We start from the raw sequence: 19,484 nt of genomic DNA, 5'->3' as shown, positions 1-19,484 counted from the left end.
GTGGGGTTTAGAACCCAGATCTCCCAACTCCCAGTCCAACACTTTAGCCACTGCACCACCACTGGCTCTCTGTTCCGCATGAAGACATGTGGAATAGGGCCAGTTCTTACCGTTTGCAGTGCCACATGCCCAGAGGTCTTTAGAATCCCCGTTCTGCCAACGCCTAAAGGCCACCACAGGCCACAAACCAGTTCTCAGAATCCCCACTTTTAGTGCTACGCATGCATTAAAAAAGTGAGAAAGATATCTAGCCATTTCTCATCTTTAATCACGTCTACTGGATGTGGCTAAAGGTAAATCAGCCTGCATTAAGAGATTGTCAGTATGCATTCCAAGCAGAGCGAGAACTCCCCATATTTCCCACATGTAAACATAAAATTTAAAAAATCCATTCTGTTGGACACTGTTTGGCCTTATTTTCTCTCACACAGACTTTAGAATCGGACAACGTTTGTAATCTGTCATGATGAGCATGTACTCACTGATTCTGTGTGTATCATTAATTGACCAAAACATCACATTTTGTTACAAGCAAAGATTGTTAGACTCATTATTGTTATGCTGGTAATTTCAGATAAAAAGTTAGTCCTCCAAATTGTGAATAAATGCAAAAGTTATTTGTATGATAATAAACTACCCATTACGTTTGCTCATGTATTTTTTAAATGTTTTATCTCTCATTAGATTTCTCCTGTAACTGAACAATTCATGCACTACTGCCCTCGAATAATACGTAACTGTTGAATAAAAAATGCAATACGATAGAGCAATTACTGGCTAGTTGGTTATAGAACACAGAGATATCATAGCTCGGCACTAATTGCCTGGAAAAGCTGCCTCGATTTCTCTACAAGGCCTCACTGACTGCAGGAGGGTTTTTTTCACCCCTTTCCCTGGACCATCTTGGCATTTTGAATTGAACTGCAGCATTCCCCAACCTGGTGGCCTCCAGATATTTTGGACCGACTCCCATCAACCCCAGCCAGCATGGCCAGTGGTCAGGGATGGTGGGAGTTGTAGCTAGGAGATTGTTTAATGCAGTATATTTTACAACAGTGCCTGTGTTGCCATGTGACTCACCCACCCTCCCTTATGCTATCAAATGCCCCTTACAGCCATGTACCCCTATGGTGATGTATGAACAACCACAAGAAGCTGTGTGGAGCAATCCACAGAGCTTCTCGTAGGCACACTGGCAAAATCTGTACTGGCAGTCATAAGAACATCAGAAGTGCCACACTGGATCAGACCATGGCCTCATCTACACCAAGCAGGATGTAGCACTATGAAAGCGGTATATGGTATGTGTCAATGGGCCCCAACTAGGGCTGTGCAGGGACCCCCCAATTCACCTCGGAGGCCGGTTCGGAGCCCCCGAAGCAGCCCCAATTCGCCTCGGGGTGCTTCAGGGTTTGCCCGCCTCACCTCGGTGCAGATACCGAGGCGAGATTAAGGCCCTCCAAGGCGACTCTGACTTTTTTAAGTGCCAGCTGTGCAGCCGGCACCCAGAAAAGCCTCCCTTTCCCCGCTCTCCCTGCTTAGCTGCTGCCGCTGCCATCGCCACCCGCCGCCTCGCTCCTGCCAGCTTCAGCCACCACCGCCGCATGTAAGAAGAATCAGGCCATGTGGGTATTTTTAAGATATCGCGGGGGCTCTGAATGATTAGTACCACTATGGCCACCATAGTTAGTGGCCATAGAGGTACCATAGAGTGGCCATAGAGGTACTAATCACTCAGAGCCCCCGCAATATCTTAAAATCGCGCGTGGCCTGGTTCTTCTTACATGCGGCGGCGGCAGCGGAAGCTAGCAGGAGTGAGAAGCAGCTGTGGTGTAGGCAGCAATGGCAGCAGATAAGGCCCGCCCAGTGCCACTTCGAAGTGGACCAAGGTGTACTGGCTTCGGAGCTGATCGGCTTTGGGGCATCTTGGGCTGAGCCAGAACCGCCTCGGAACTGAGGCAAGGTGGGTTGAATCAGCCTGCCTCGGATTAGGGGCCTCAGGCCAAGGCAGTGCACAGCTCTAGCCCCAACAGCTGCCAGTGCACTTCAGTACCGCTATAAAGCAGTAGTGTGGCTCCTGCCTTTTATATACCGCTTTCATAGTGCAATATCCTGCTTGGTGTAGATGAGGCCCAAGGGTCCATCTAGTCCAGCACTCTGTTCACACAGTGGTCAACCAACTGTCAACCAGGGACCAACAAAGCAGGACAAGGTGCAATAGCCTCCTCCCACCCAGTCAAGGCACACAGCCCCATGAACATTTAATCCCCACATAAGCAGTAATTATAAACCCCCACACACCAAATCATGGCAGTGTGAATTAGCCCTTAGGGGGGGAAAGGCTCTTTTTGACTTTGGCAGCCTGCAATAATTATGCTTACTCTGTTTTGCAATTCTTCAGTAGATCACATACAAATGTTTCTCTTACGACACAGAGCTCTGTAATCCCCGAAAGATAAAAAGACAAACGTATGTTGGGAGTGTTCCTAGATAAGTAAACACAATACATTTGTACTTGATACAATTAACAAAAGAGTGTTAAAGATTTCAAAGGGAGGCAAAAAGAATTAGCTGACGTTGGCCTTTTACTGTGGAAAACAGAGTATAAACTTTTTAAAAAAAAGAAAAAAAAAGAGGCCTAACAGGTAGAGTTAAAGTTAATATTGTGCTAAAGTAATAATGGTCTGTGGTATTTATTTTCCTTTTCCTTTTAATTTAACCCCACTAGAGATAAAGATACTATTGACTAAAGATAGTTTTTTCCTATTCACTTCATACTGTTCTCTCAGCCTGTTATTTCTATGTTGCAAAATGCACAATGAAAAGAACAAGGAAGCAAAATGACCTGTTGAAATGTTGGTTCATGTTATTAAAAACGGGCGGTGTCAAGTAATAATGGTCTGTGGTATTTATTTTCCTTTTCCTTTTAATTTAACCCCACTAGAGATAAAGATACTATTGACTAAAGATAAATAGTATTTTCCTATTCACTTCATACTGTTCACTCAGCCTGTTATTTCTATGTTGCAAAATGCACAATGAAACGAACAAGGAAGCAAAACGACCTGTTGAAATGTCGGTTCATGTTATTAAAAATGGGCGGTGTCAACCTCAACATGGAAAAGAGTGAAAATAACAGCTATGTGTTATGAGAATCATAGAATCGTAGAATTGGAAGGGGCCTATAAGGCCATCAAGTCCAACGCCAAGTAAAAACATGGCTTTTTAACAAAGCCTTTGATGGTTAAACTCACTGGCACATTGTTTTAACTGCATCTATTGCTTTTAAATTATATATTGTTTTAACTTGGATCATGGTTTAATTTGTTTTTAACTGTGTATATTTATTGTTTTATACCGTATGTTTTTATCTGTACGCCGCCCTGAGATCTTAGTGATATAGGGCGGGATATAAATATTTTAAATAAATAAATAAATAAAACCCCTGCACAATACAGGAATCCACCCTAAAGCATACCTGACAGATGGCTGTCCAGCTGCATCTTGAATGCCTCTAGTGTGGGAGAGCCCACAACCTCCCTAGGTAATATCCTCCAAAAACAGCAATCAACGCAGTTAGCACATATCAAATTCCCCTCACCTGCTCGGTGCGGTACAACTTGCCCTGAATCCTTTGAATGGCCGACATTCAGCGATTCAGAGGGAGAAGACATGACTGCCGTTTCTGTGTCAGCTCCATGTTTCTTACAACATGTAGTTACACCTCCCAAAAGGTTAGGAACTTTTCCATTTATGGATCCAAATTAAGTACAGTTGGCCTAATAAAGGTATTACACTAACACACACAATTATTTTTTCTTACCCTAATAGGGATTTTGGATTTTTTGTTAAGGTCAACTCCGTAAAATATTGTTAACCTTTAAAGTTATTTTTAACCCTTGTTAGATTTTAGAACAAGTGTGTTGGGCTTTGAGTTGTGAGCTGACCCACTGATTCTGAGAACCAAACCATGGCTGACAGAAAACAGGAATAAGACACCAGGTTTTTTTTGTGTAGATAAATGGGCATTTTATTTTGAAGATATTCAAAGACAACTAATGCAAATCCTCTTGTCTTACATCTTGACTTTCTTTCCAGACAGGTGTAAACTGGAGCAGGCCTGCCCAAAGTTCAGCACTGTTGCTAAGCAACAACAGATTTTATATTTATATTTTTAAAATCTTACTTCCATCACAGGCGAACTATGAACACAGCAAGCTTACAAAGGTCATTTTAAAATGTGACTCTCATGTGAAAGCTGATGGCTGCTTATGATACATATTGTAAGACAACATCTTATCTGAGAAAGCATCCCTGGCTATACGTAATGTAACATTTCCAATTTGAATAGTGGATACGGTTGGAAATAAGAATTCACGCATTTAGGCCCGCCTAGGGACGCAATCCGTCTTTCTGGCCTTGCCCAGATAGCCCCACCTCCGTCCCCAGGCCCCATCTCTTCTCCCAATCATTTGGTGGTTTCCTGACATTTGCACATTCCCCACCCCCACCCCATTATCATAGAATCATAGAAGAGTAGAGTTAGAAGGCGCCTATAAGGCCATCAAGTCCAACCCCCTGCTCAATGCAGGAATCCACCTTAAAGCACATCTGACAGATGGCTGTCCAGTTGCCTCTTGAAGGCCTCTAGTGTGGCAAAGCCCACAACCTCGTTAACTGGTTCCATTGTTGTACTCCTCTAACAGTCAGGAAGATTTTCCTGATTTCCAGCCAGAATCTGGCTTCCTATAACTTGAGCCCATTATCACGAGACTTGTACTCCCGGATGATCGAAAAGAGATCCTGGCCCTCCTCTGTGTGACAACCTTTCAAGTACTTGAAGAGTGCTATCATGTCTCCCCTCTTCTCAAAGCTAAACATGGCCAGTTCTTTCAGCCTTCTCCTCATAGGGCTTTGATTCCAGACCCCTGATCACCCTCATTGCCAACCTCTGAACACGCTCCAGCTTGTCTGCATCCTTCTTGAAGTGTGGTGCCCAGAACATAACGCAATACTCAAGATGAGGCCTAACCAGTGCCAAATAGAGGGGAACCAGTACCTCGCGTGTACTTAATAAGAGATTATTATCTCTATTAATGCAGCCCAAAATAGCATTCACTTTTTTTGCAGCTGTTGGCTCATATTCAGCTTGTGATCTACAACAATTCCAAGATCCTTCTCACTGTAGTATTGCTGAGCCAAGTATCCCCTATCTTGTAACTGTGCATTTGGTTTCTTTTTCCTAGGTGTAGAACTTGGCATTTATCCCTATTAAATTTCATTCTGTCGTTTTCAGCCCAGCGCTCCAGCCTTTCAAAATCACTTTGAAGTTTGCTTCTGTCGTCCAAGGTATTAGTTATTCCACCCAATTTTGCATCATCTGCAAATTTGATAAGCATTCCCTGCACCTCCTCATCCAAATCATTAATAAAAATGCTGAAGAAAACTGGGCCCAGGACTGGGCCCTGCCGTACCCCACTCGTTACCTCCCCCCAGTTTGAGAAGGTATCATTGATTAACACTCTTTGAGTCCGATTCTGTAGTCAACTGTGGATCCACCTAATAGTTGTTCCATCTAGCCCACTTTTAGCTAGTTTGCTGATCAGAATGTCATGTGGTACTTTGTCAAAAGCTTTGCTGAAGTCAAGATTCTGCTCCAAAATTTTCCCAGGGATTGATGTCAGATTAACTGGTCTGTAATTCTGAGGTTCCTCATTTTTGCCCCTTTTGAAGATAGGGGCAACATTAGCCCTCTTCCAGTCGTTCGGCACCTCACCCGTCTTCCATTATTTCGCAAAGATAATAGACAGTGGTTCTGAGAGTTCTTCTGCCAGCTCCTTTATTACTCTAAGATGCAGTTCATCAGGCCCTGGAGATTTGAACTCATTCAAAGAAATTAGGTGTTCCTTGACTGTTTATCTATCTCGAACTTCAATCCTGCCCCTTCCGCTTGTTGTTCATTTTTGTCATGGGGGTCATAGACCTGCTTTTGGGAGAAGACTGAGCCAAAGTAGGAATTGAGCACTTCTGCCTTTGTCATCTGTTATCAATTTGCCATTCTCATTGAGTAGCTGAACCACCATTTTTTTCCTCTGTCTTTTACTATTCACGAATCTGAGGAAAGCTTTTTTGTTGCTTTTAGCATTCCTCTCTAGCCTCAGCTCATTCTCGGCTTTAGCCTTCCTGATGCCATTCCTGCACTTCTGTGCTACCTGTTTGTACTCTTCTTTTGTAGCCTGGCGTCCCTTCCACTCCCTATATGTGTCCTTTTTTTGTTTTTAGGTCATCTCTAAGCTTTTTGTGGGGCCACATTGGTTTCTTCTGTTGTAAAAGGTTGGAATACTTCTTCTAAGGTTTAGTTACTGGCAGTAAGAGCTTTAAGTTAAAATATGCAGGTATTTTTGCCCCCCCCCACCATTTTGCCTTCAGTGCCACCCACCACTGGAACGCGGTTTCCAAGAGCTCCTCCAAAACTGAATCCAGCCTTTAGGCTGAAAGAGGTTCAACAGCCCAGCTATAAATTGTACAGCAACAGCCTGATTGATTCATAGGTGGGTAAAATAGCAAACTATTTAGAAATACAACATGATGTTTCCAGCCCTGATTATAGACATGAAAGAACATAATGCTGGTTCAGACCAAGGGTCCAACTAGTCCAGCGCTCTGTTCACACAGTGGCCAAACAGCTGTCTACCGGGAAGCCAAAAACAGGACATGATACAACAGCACCCTTCTTCCCCAGCAACTGGTGTATATAGGCTTACTGCCTCTGATACAGAAGTGGCAGATAGCCATCAAGACTAGTAGCCATTGATAGCCTTCTCCTCCAGGAATTTATCCCACCTTGTAGAAACCTTGTCCCCCTCTCCAAGGAGAAAGTTCTCCAAAAATCTCAACTCTTCCAGTTTTTTGGCCAGAGTTTTCGTCGTCCCCCGAAATGTCAAAAATGGAAGAATTGAAATTTTCAGCATAGCAGTAGTATACGTTCCTTTTTTTAAAAAAAACAAAACCTAATTATTTGTATTTTTTTGATGTGATACTCCGTTTGTCATGGCTTTTGCCTGGTACAATAAAATCTGTACGAAGCATGAGTCGTCAGAGAAGAGCCCCAACAGAACTCTGATGTCACCCGGTGCTAACGCAACCCTTTCAAAGGAGACTTGTCACACGTTTATCTGAAAGCCTTGAAGGGGCATGAAACGGATGTGTGTACGAGTTCACTCTGTCAGCCTAACCAACTTCTCAAGCTTGTTATGAAGCTAAAATGCCACTCTGAGCAACTTGGAAGAAGGCCGGATACAATTACTTATAACAAGCAAATAAAATCCAAACAATCAAAGTAACCATTTGTTCATCCCCAAACAGAGAAAAAAAAAAGTCAGCTATTGAGATTTTTCAAATGTCGTGGCAATTAAGGGTACACGATGGGTACTGTAGAGAGAGAGAGACACCTTCAATTTCCATCAGACAAATTCATTATTCATACAATTTTCAGAAACCAGAGAAATTATCACTAAAATAAGCAATTACTTCTGTTTCACAGCTCACTGGCTGGGTGTTTAGAAAAGCAGTGGCTCACATTGTGCCGTTCTTTAAAAAAAGAAATGAACAGGAATAGGTTGTTTACAAAGGTAGCCATAAGCATTACATGCATATTGTACGTATATTAGCAAAGAGGAGGCGTTTCAAGATTAGGTGCTCCAGTGTACCCAAGCGTAACAAGAACTCTCTTCTACAATGGGCTGCAAATGACAGGCATTGTTTTCTGTGATCTGAGCACTTGAAACCGCTGCTTGGTTCAACAGGACCATCACCCTGCCACTTGATCCTTTTTGTAACTGGGAATGCCGGGATTGAACCAGAGACTTTCTGTATGCAAAACATGTATGCTATCCCTGAGCTATAGCCCTTATGTGCTACAGGTTGCTGTAAGGGGAAAAAACAAACAAGGCCCATCCGTGCCGCTCCTGTCCCCAAAAAGTTATCAATGTTTTCAGCACTACCATGCTATTCACCTGCCAGGAGGTATGGAGGTGGTCCAGATGGCACCTTTTGTCCTTCTCAATTGCATCTCCAATGTGGTGAGTGAGGACACCTCTCTTGACACCTGCACCTCCTGATTTTTATTACATTAAGGCTGTTTCTACACCAGCCCGAAAATGCTGGCTGGTCACGGCCGAGTCCCTGTGCATTCAAATGACGAACAGGGACTCCCGGGAGGAAGGAGGGATGAGAACGGGTTTTCCCAGGGATAGGTACTCCTTGGGAAAACCCAATTCTTCGTGCGGTCTCAGGATCGCCCCAATGCCACGGGAGGTGTGGCCACCCATCCCCGCCTTTTCTCTCCTCCCCACGAGTAGCAGGGATCAGTAGAGGGAAGGAACCGGGCCTGGAGGAATCAGGGGTGGGAGCAGGAGCAGGGTGGGGGCTTTTTTAAAAACACAGTTATGTTTAGTTGTAGCGCACATGCGCTCATCTCCTTTTTAAAAAAAAAAAGGTGGGTGTGACACCCTCCTTTCTCCCGGATGTCACGCCTGCATGTGGACCAAGGGGAAGATCTTGCAATCAAGTTATCACAAGATCCTCCCCCCTTCCTCCCTCTATGGTGTAGAAAGGGCCTAAGACTTTTTTTACAAAAATTAACTGGATGGCTGGTATGCTGCAAAGCCCTTTGCTCAGAACCCACCTCTGCCTTCTCTACTTAGGTTCTTGGGCAAATTACTTTTATTTTAGTCTCATCAGTTTGCCTTCTGGAAGATTGTTGTTTTGTGACTGGCAGCCATTTTATGAGCAGGGGAGTCCCCCACCCCCAGCAAGGCAGGCTTTCTGCGAGAGTGACCATGGCACTCTCTCAAAATTCCAGATGTGCCAACTGACCCAAAAAGGTTGGTGGCCCCTGGCTAACATGTGGCTAACACTGATGGCCTGTTCATAGCCTGTTGCTATGGCCGTGTCTGACATAATTTGACGGGGGCCAGGGGTCATAATCCAGCAGAGTGGATCTGTCTGCACAAATGGAGCATATCACGTACGATCCAGGGGGGAAAGCACTCGAAGAGCAAGGGCTTTGTTGACGGTAATTGCTGGCAAAGGATTTTTTTTTAATGCCCGCACAGGACCTTAAATCATGGTGATTGTGTCAGGAAGAGTTACCTTGTGCACATTAACTAAAGTATTAGAACACTTGTTATAGTCTGAAAGGAGCTTTCTGCTCCCACAAAGAAGACTGAACTACCACAAGAACCTAATCCTAAGACTTGCCATTCCTATGAATAGGTGCTGAGGGAGATTTGCACTCTTAACACAGGCGCTGGAAGCTATTTGATGGCTGCACATCATCTGATTGCTGAGAACAGATCTGCCATCACAAACAGTTAACATCTAAGAGTCTAGGTTGCAGTCCTGAGATTACTGTTTTTGCTCTGTAATCTCTGCACCTAGAATGACACCAGGGGTGGGACATGTGACATAGGGGGTAGGGCTAGCAGGTGTGATCCCCTTCACCCTTCAACACATAAGACTAAAAACGTGGTGGCAACCAGGGTAAAAGGGCTGTCGTGGTTAGGAAATGCAGGATCAAGCGAGGGTCACCCAGAAAATATGGGTTTTGAGAAGGGTTTTGATGAGAGAGTGGTGATACCACATAGGTGTTGTTCTGGGAGGGAATGCCAGCTTTCGTACACATGTCACATTCATTTGCTGCATTCAATCGTTGTTTTAAAAACAAATTTCATTATTGCAGATGATTTGTTTTAGTTATTTATTTATTTATTTATATATAGCCAGGGCTCTCTGGGCGGTTTACAGAAATTCTAAAATTAAGATAAAAACGAGTATACAAAATTTAAAATTCTAAAACACACAAACATACACACATAAAGCATTAAAAACCGTTAAAAAACTAAAAATGTGGGTGATTAAGATGTGCCACCATATGCCTGGGCGAAGAGGAAAGTCTTAACCTGCTCCTGCTGGACTCTTCCCCCCCCCCCCACAGGGCAAACTGCCATCTTGGCCCTGTGGGGAAGAAGAAGGACCGAGGGGACAGGAGCAGGCAGAAGTAACATCGGGGCCTGCTCCTGCTGGACTCTTCCCCCCCTCCACAGGGCAAACTGCCATCTTGGCCCTGTGGGGAAGAAGAAGGACCGAGAGGACAGGAGCAGGCAGAAGTAACATCGGGGCCTGCTCCTGCTGGACTCTTCCCCCCCCCCCACAGGGCAAACTGCCATCTTGGCCCTGTGGGGAAGAAGAAGGACCGAGAGGACAGGAGCAGGCAGAAGTAACATCGGGGCCTGCTCCTGCTGGACTCTCTCTCTCTCTCTCTCTCTCTCTCTCTCTCTTTCTTTCTCTCTCCTCCCTCCCTCCCTCCTTGACTCCTTTTCCTTGTGTGTCATGTCTTTATTAGATTGTAAGCCTGAGGGCAGGGACTGTCTTTTTTGCTAAGTGTAAGCCGCTCTGAGAGCTTTTTTTGGCTGAGGAGCGGGGTATAAGTATGATAAATAAATAAATAAATAAATAAATTAACCTGCCGCCAGAAAGATAGCAGCATTGGCGCCAGGTGAGCCTCGTCAGGAAGATCGTTCCACAGTCTGGGGGCCACCACCGAAAAGGCCCTATACCTCATTGCCACTCTCCGAGCCTCTCTCGGAGTAGGCACCTGGAGGAGGACCTTAGATGTTGAACGTAGTGATAGTGCAATGAAGGCAGTAAAAAGTACTAGAAAATATTGTGTCCTTCTGTTGGTCATGTGGCCGTGATCGCATAGGTCAGCCTTGGGTTGGCTGAACAAAGGAAGCTGTGTTACACTGGGTCACCCCATTGGTCCATCTACCCCTGGGTTGCTGACACTGACTGGCAGCAGCTCTCCAGGAGATCAAGCAGGAATGTTTCCAGCCGTACGCTGGGGATCAAACCTGGGACCTTCTGCATGCAAAGCAGGTGCTCTATCACACTGAGCGACAGCCCCTGATCCACATAAGGTTTTCCTCTTTAGAGTTAATGCTATCGTATGTCAACTGCCATTAACTTCACAGACCTAAAAGGCAACTAGAGACGGTTAAGGCACGAGACACTTGTGTGTGCGCACATGGGCTTTGTTCTCTGTATGATATAAAACACCCCTTCTGCTTAGTTATTGCTGAAGTCAGGTTCAGATTTTCAGTGTTTGGGAGATTTAAGTAAAACTGATACCTAACTTCTCAAAAGTTTAAAAAAAAAAAAGAAAGAAAGAAAAAGTGTTTTAAACTTCATCCCGTGATTATTAGCTTCAACCTTCAGTTCCTCAGAACGTGGAACAGAACAGAACTGCCGGATGGAGAATGCCACATGACTAATGGTTCTTTATACAGGAATGCTGAATGCATTTTGGCTAGCTGTTTGTCTTGGTGGGCTGGTGATCTTGCTTGCTGGTCAAAATGTTCTTGCTCTATTGTGGGAGGCAGGCAGGGGGCTATATTACCAAAAACGTGGAGGTGGGAACAATATCTCGGTAGCATAGAGTACAGCTTTGTATATGCGCACAGCTCCAGATTCAATCCCTGCAACCTCCAGTCAAAGGATCTCAGGGTAGCGCCCTGTGAACCGCCCAGAGAGCTCCGGCTATTGGGCGGTATAGAAATGTAATAAATAAATAAATAAATAAATGCTTCTGATGAATTGACTAACGCTGCAATCCTATTATACATTTACGTGGGAGCAAGTACCACTGAACTCAATGGGGCTTTCTTCTGAGTAGACATGCTTGCTCTGTCAGATCTCTTTAACTGCACGACAGCTATAGTTCAAATTATTAATTGCACATTGTAATGCACAATCCAATCAGGTTCAAATTTCTAGGGATCTGCTGCAGCACAGCAATTTACATGGGCAGACCGAACATCAAAGCAACAATATCAAAACTCACACAACAAAACAATCTGTGTCAGAATTGCAGCAGGGGAATGACGGCAAATCTTTCTGTTGATACTACAATGGATTGTGACAACAGCATAGGTGGAAAGTGGATCTATTTCCTACCGACTGTACCCCAAGCTACTTTGTATTCCTAAGTCTCTGCTCCGTTGCTCTTCATCCATCACGACCCACCACTGCCTATTTTGCTTTCAAAATCCTGCTCAACATGCCTGCCTCTTGTTCAAGCAAATGTGGTTGCTCTCCAGTTGCATGATTTTATCTGAAGTGAGCGGGCTTCATTCCTTTTCACCTCTTTTTTAATTACTTTTACAAACTTCAGTCTCTAGCTGCTTTATATTCTAGCGTATCAGTTACTTCATAGCCTACGTGAAGAAAAGTACAGAAGGTTTCATTTACAAAGAGACTTACAGGGAAGTATAAACACAAATACTTGGTGATGTTAAAAGGAGAAAGCATACAAGCAGGAGAACAATGCCAAAGCCTGAGAAAGCCACGTGCTCCAAAATTACTGCAGCGGGGTGGGGGTGGGGGGAATGGAGAAAGCAATGCCGTACTACAAACGAGAAGGATCTTGGAATTGTTGTAGATCGCAAGCTGAATATGAGCCAACAGTGCGATATGGCTGCAAGAAAGGCAAATGCTATTTTGGGCTGCATTAATAGAAGTATAGCTTCCAAATCACGTGAGGTACTGGTTCCTCTCTATTCGGCCCTGGTTAGGCCTCATCTAGAGTATTGAGTCCAGTTCTGGGCTCCACAATTCAAGAAGGACGCAGACAAGCTGGAGCGTGTTCAGAGGAGGGCAACCAGGATGATCAGGGGTCTGGAAACAAAGCCCTATGAAGAGAGACTGAAAGAACTGGGCATGTTTAGCCTGGAGAAGAGAAGATTGAGGGGAGACATGATAGCACTCTTCAAATACTTAAAAGGTTGTCACACAGAGGAGGGCCAGGATCTCTTCTTGATTATTATTATTATTTATTTATATAGCACCATCAATGTACATGGTCCTCCCAGAGTGCAGGACACGGAATAATGGGCTCAAGTTAAAGGAAGCCAGATTCCAGCTGGGCATCAGGAAAAACTTCCTGACTGTTAGAGCAGTACGACAATGGAATCAGTTACCTAGGGAGGTTGTGGCCTCTCCCACACTAGAGGCATTCAAGAGGAAGCTGGACAACCATCTGTCAGGGATGCTTTAGGGTGGATTCCTGCATTGAGCAGGGGGTTGGACTCGATGGCCTTGTAGGCCCCTTCCAACTCTGCTATTCTGTGATTCTATGATTCTCACCAAGATGTTGAATGCATAAAGGCTAACCAAAAGGTAGAATTTTGTATAGGATCCAAACATGACTTCTCTTTAAGATAAGCTTTAAAAAAAAATCCTCATAGCATCTGGTATGTCGCTCTGGTCTTACTTAGTAGGTAGGTCCTAGAAGTTGTTGCTCAACACTGTTGACCTTGGCTTATGGGGGCTCTGCAGGGTTGTATCTTGTCTTCCACTATGTATAGTGTTTACATAAAATTCTTGGGGAATGTTGTCTGGGGATTTAGTGTTGGGCATTATCAGTATGCAATGATACCCATTCTTTTCTTTTCTTCTAATGCCCAGGAAGCTTGGGTGGGTGGGTGTCCGTCCATCTTAAACCATTGATTGGATGCAATGATGGACTGGAAATGGGCTAAGAAGAGGAGGATTAATCCAAACAAGACAGAAATGCTTTTGGTCAACCAGAGAGCTGATTTGGGCTTGCAGACACGGCCGATGCTGGATGGACTTGCACTCCCTTTGAAGGATCAAGTCCATATTTTGTGAGTGCTTCTGGACTGGCCTTGCTCCTCAACACCGAGTCAATGGATGTGGTCAGGAATGCTTGCTAATCAGGGTTTAAAGACAAGAACTGACCCAGAAACCTTTATTACCCTACTAGGTCGGGGAGAATCAATGGGGTTTGCCATTTTGGAGGGCTGTTTCCAGCACTTCAAGTTAAGTGCAAAAGCAACATACAAAAACATGTGTGAAGTGTTGCATTGGCATGAGTCCCTACTACTCTTGGTGCCTACACATTCCCAGTACCCCGAAGCCAAGCCCTAACAATTCCATGGTCCATGTCCCATTTTGACCAATGATTCTCAGAAATTATATTGCTCTTTTTACATGCCCAAGGCACTTGACAACCTTTATCTTTGTATTCCTTACAATCACTTGGCAAGGTAGGGCAACTCTAGGGGCTCATCTACACGAAACAGGATATTCCACTTTGAAAGCGGTATGAAAGTGGTATATAAAAGGCAGGAGCCACACTGCTGCTTTAGAGCAGTACTGAAGTGCACTGCAGGATCTTCACTACTGCTTTATAGTGGTACCGAAGTGCTCTGACAACTGTTGGGGCCTGTGCCAGCTCTACACCAAGCAGGATATAACACTATGAAAGTGGTATGAAAGCGGTATATGGTATGTGTCAATGGACCCAAACAATTGTCAGTGCACTTCAGAACCACTATAAAGCAATAGTGTAGATCCTGCAGTGCACTTCAATACCGCTACAAAGCAGTAGTGTGGCTCCTGCCTTTTATATACCACTTTCATAACACTTTCATAATGGAATATCCTGCTTGGTGCAGATGAGCCCTAGATTACAAATGGGGTGGAAGGGGATATGTCCAAGTGATACTGACTTGCTTAAGATCATGTGATGAGTTCATGGCTAGTATGAGATTTGAAACAGGGTCTTTGCTGCTCACATTTTAAGTCATTATATCAATCAGAACCATTTTTTGGTGTGGTGGTGGTATTTCAATCAAATAGTTTCATCTTCTGATGCAGCCTATGAAAGAAACTGAGGCAGTGAACAGAAACACAATGAATCACCTTGGATAGCTTCAATATGTGTTGTGGGTTTAGGGGCATTCTTGTTCCCACAATAACGAGAATTTCATTCAAAGGACACAGTCTGTTTAGGGGAATCTCACTCTCCAAGAAATAAAGAAATTCACTAAACAAATTATCAAGTAGGAATGCAGAGTTTTGGAACATCTTTCTGGACTCGTTATACCACCTTCTTCAAAAGGACCAAATAATTTATTTGGTCCATGCAGCATGCTCAGTCCTTGTTCACACCGAAACATTCTGCAAAATCCACCTGGTACCTTCACATATGGTATTGGATCACTATGGAAAGAAACCTCACCCATTAAATTAGGCTCTCTAAAGCGGACTTCCCCAACCTAGAGCCCTCCATCTGTTGATGGACTCACATCACCCCCCAGCCAGCAGATCCAATGGTTATGGATGATCAGGGCTGTAGTCCAACACATCCAGAGAGCACCCTTTGGTGAAGGCTGTTTTAAAAGCTTGTTCAAAACAAAACGTTTTCCATTAATTTATTGGTTACTTATAAAATATGAATAATGGTGGATTAGTTGATTGAAAAATTTCTTACTTATTCTTCAGTCAACCCTGAACTGGAAATATGCAACATTTTGGATTTTGTGATATATCCCTTATGTGATGACTTTCATGTATTTTTATCGTGATTATATATTGAGAAATGAACCAACATTTTTTTTATTAAAAAGAGTAAGACATGTATTCAAAGCAATATGCAAAGAAAAGCTGGTGAGTACTTACTGGTATGTGGTCGGGCTGACGTTGATGCGGCGTGGATGGCTCCCCGACTCAAACTTACTTGCTAGGGTGACATTGTTGCCAAAGAGACAATATCTTGGCATTCTTACACCAACAACTCCAGCCAGGACAGATCCTGAGTGAATTCCTATCCTCATCTGTTAAGGAGCAGAGGAAAAATAAGAACATAAGAATGTAAGATGAGCCCCACTGGATCAGACCAAGGATCCATCTAGTCCAGCACTCTGTTCATGCAGAGGCCAACCAGCTGTTGACCAGGAACCCATATGCAGGATACAGCACAACAGCACCTTCCTGCCCATGTTCCCCAGCAACTAGTGTATACAGGTTTACTGCCTCTGATACTGGAGGTAACACATAGCCATCAGGACTAGTAGCCATTGACAGCCTTTTCAACCTGGAATTTATCCACCCCCTTTTAAAGCCATCCAAATTGGTAGCCATCACCACATCTTGTGGTAGTGAATTCCATAGTTTAACTACTGTACGTGCTGTGTGAAGAAGTACTTCCTTTTATCTGTCCTGAATCTCCCAGCAGCCAGCTTTATGGGATGACCCCAGATTTTAGTATTATGGGAGAGGGAGAAAAATGTCTCCCTATCCACATTCTCCACACCATGCATAATTTTGTACCCCTCTGTACCCTTAGCCTCTTTCTCCCAAGCTGAACAATCCCAGCTGTTGTAACCTTACCTCAAAGGAAATATGCTCCAGTCCCTTGATGATTTTAGTTGCCCTTTTTTGCACAATTGCCCTTTTCTGCATTAAAACCTGTTAATCAGTATCTCCTGTTACTTCTCTTAGGGCCAAAACAGGCATTACTTCAAATCCGTATCTAGCAGCTCATGTGTTTTTCCCCTTCATTTTTACTGACACAGGAGATCCAATCTAGATCAAAGCCCTAGCGTGGGGCATAGGGGGCTTTTAGCATCTGGCTCGAGCCACCCTGTGCCTAGAGTAAACAATTTAAAAAAGACAAAGATGCTAGGCACAGAATTTAAAGTACTGTCTCCTTTGGCCCATAGCTAGCGTAATACTCAGGGCACCGATAAGAATCCAGTGCAATGTCAATTTATACTTCAATATTTAGGAATCTCTCTTCACAGGTTTACACTGGTGAAGAATTCAGAAACAGATGTGTGTGCGCGCGCACACACATGCCACTCTGCATACAAATGTTCCATTGTAGTGAAAGACGTTTCATTTGGATTGGGTTAACCCCAGAATCCCCGATTTTGCTACCTTTCACAAAGAATACAAAATCAACCAATGGATGTAATTGTGTGGAACAGTGTGGCTGGACAGAATCTAAGAAAAAACGACCCACTGGTTGGTTGGTTTTTGTTTTTATAACTTCAGGGTATCTTGTCTGCCTCACGCAGAGATTTCCTCATGAGCAATTAAAAACAACAGATCAGTGGAATGAGATTCCTAGGTACATAACTAGGTACATAACTGGACAACCATCTGTCAGGGATGCTTTAGGGTGGATTCCTGCATTGAGCAGGGGGTTGGACTCAATCGCCTTTAGGCCCCTTCCAACTCTACTATTCTATGATTCTATGAATCAATGAGGATAGTGCCTTCAGCCTCCTCAATCTACCTGTATGAATGGTGGCAGGGAACTTACTGATGCTAGCCCAAGTCCCCTGGAGCATGTGCTTTGGGGACGGGATGCATGCATCTTATCCCTGGAGAGGGTATCATATATGAATGCTTGAAGGGCGCAATCCTATGCATGTTTAGACAGAAAAAAGGCGATCAACTCCCAACTGGTTGGGGCATGTTGGGAATTGCAGGATTTTTTTCTCTCTAAACATGCATAGGATTGTGCCCTAAGAGGGCATTTAAAATCATCTGGCCAACAGATTCAAACCCAGCAAATCAAAAGAAAACAATCAACATTTTCACAAACATTCAAGCCAGCCAGGGTTGAAATGGCCACATATCATTCTGGTCTGATGAGTTTTTTTATATGCAGTTTCCGGACACTGGCTTACTGATTTTAATAGCTAAAGCTTCCCAAGGCTGCATAAATGTGATAGTGCAACAGGAGTAACAGGAAAATTACATAACAAATGGGTAGGGAAATTACGTAACAAATGCTTTTCCAGGTCTGACTGCATTATGCCATAACTGACGTTGATCAATTAAACTTGAAAGGTGGTGAGCCCAGATGATGGCTACGCCTGCTCTAGAAGCTTTTCCCAAAGGTTGAGGCCATTTTGGAAACACTTCAGTACCTACGTATGTTGCCCCTTGGATTCCCAGTGGGACAATCTTTCGCCTCACCTGTGAGGCTCGGGAACAGTGTCAAAATCGAGGAACCAGCTTGTTGCTTTCCGCATCGTACTCATTCAAAGAGGAACCACGCATCTCACTATGATTCTTCTAGCCTCGGTTGAAACAACAGTCTGGCAACCCTGCAGCCTACACATATTCTTGTAACTGTCAGGCATGAAAGCCTATTACACTGGACTTGAAAAATTGGAACACCATCAGAAGCTTTTTCAGCATAAAGGGGAATTATATTTTGGATATGCTTCAACAGCCAGAGTTTGTTTGCCTAGGAAGCCGTCTTCAGAAATGGGAAATATCTTCCTCACTTAGACTACAGTTTTTGCCTTCTACCTCAGCCATTTAATTTGGGTCTCTAGCTTGTGTCCTCTGGAACAATCTACTTTGCCAGTTCCCTTGCAAAGGCACACCTGTTTCGTGCCACAATAGTTTGGATTGTTTGCATGGCCGATTGGTTGATCCTCCTTTTGGCCAGGTAATTCGGCCTTTCTGTTCTCTTAACAAGACATTGCAATGCTTTGCATTTACACAATACATCTAAAGTGGTTCAAACCATCCATTCTTAGTCATCTTTACAACAGAACCGTATTCTTGTCAAGGCCAGACATGCTCAAATTGAGAACTGCCAGGACAATGGAGGGATGGGGTTGGGGGTCGAAGCAAAAGATTGCATCGCAAGGGGCATTCTGGGAAAATAAAATGGGACTGCCGGGAGGCAGCGGCAGAAATTACCTCTGCTGCCACTAAGGCAGCAACAAATAAAGGATTAAAAAAGGGGGGGATGGAAGGAGACAGCCAAAAAACGAATGTAAATGAGTGAGAATTTACTAGATGAATAACAAAATGAATTAGGTGTTTAATAATAAAAACAAATGGTGTTATAATTTAAAAAAAAATCTTGCCACCCCCACTATACTGTTAAGATGGGGTGTAGAAAGTTGATGTTTACCTGACACATCTCCTGTGTACTACTTGACAATGGGGAGGGATACCCTCTGTATTGAACAACAGAAGATTTCCCAGTAGGTCAGACCAGAAAGCAAGCCTGACCCAGAAGATTTTATAGTGGTCAAAGGATAAGATATGATCTGTTCTGACTTACTTGGCGCAAAGAGGCATCCTTGGCTTTTGTGGCCATGCAATTCCCTTCTTTGGACAGAGGTGGGTGGTGGTACAATGGCTGAATAGGTATTCGCCCTCCTTCAGGTCACCAGTTCAAGATCACTCTGTAGGAGGCTATTTGGACACTACCTCAGTTAGGGCATACAGAAATGTTTAGTGCATCTTGAATCAGATCTCCTTTAGCAAGACATTTCTTAGCTAATTAAAATTAACAGCATCCACACTCAGTCTAGGGGCCACATGCCTTAAACCAAATCAGAATCTAAACAAATTAGGTTATATCTGACAACTAAATCAAATCAGCTCTGTACAAAAGGTCTGTTCAATTTCCAATCTGATGCCAGCGTTCAGCAATAAGCCTTTATTATTAGTTTGAGACTGTAAACAAAATGGAAATTATTGTGCTTCTTTCTTTTTAGCCCTGCTTTTAAAGCTGAGATGCAGAACCTTCAGGCTTGAGGGCCAAATCTGCACCTCTATTGGTCCCCAGAGGGCCACACTCC

General features: G+C 43.8%; 1 protein-coding gene across 1 annotated transcript in view; it reads right to left on the bottom strand.

The window, feature by feature from the left end:
- GUCY1A2 (guanylate cyclase 1 soluble subunit alpha 2) overlaps nucleotides 1-19,484 on the bottom strand; it is a 197,292-nt gene that overhangs the window by 17,990 nt on the left and 159,818 nt on the right. Inside the window, exon 7 of the mRNA XM_063127098.1 lies at nucleotides 15,544-15,698. Coding sequence (XP_062983168.1) covers nucleotides 15,544-15,698 — 155 coding nt within the window. The remainder of the gene's footprint in view (nucleotides 1-15,543; nucleotides 15,699-19,484) is intronic.

This window comes from Elgaria multicarinata, chromosome 5 (assembly GCF_023053635.1).
Source record: "Elgaria multicarinata webbii isolate HBS135686 ecotype San Diego chromosome 5, rElgMul1.1.pri, whole genome shotgun sequence".
NCBI classification, from domain to species: domain Eukaryota; kingdom Metazoa; phylum Chordata; class Lepidosauria; order Squamata; family Anguidae; genus Elgaria; species Elgaria multicarinata.
Note: the sequence above shows the minus strand (reverse complement) of the source record. Positions and strands in the feature narration are given on the sequence as shown.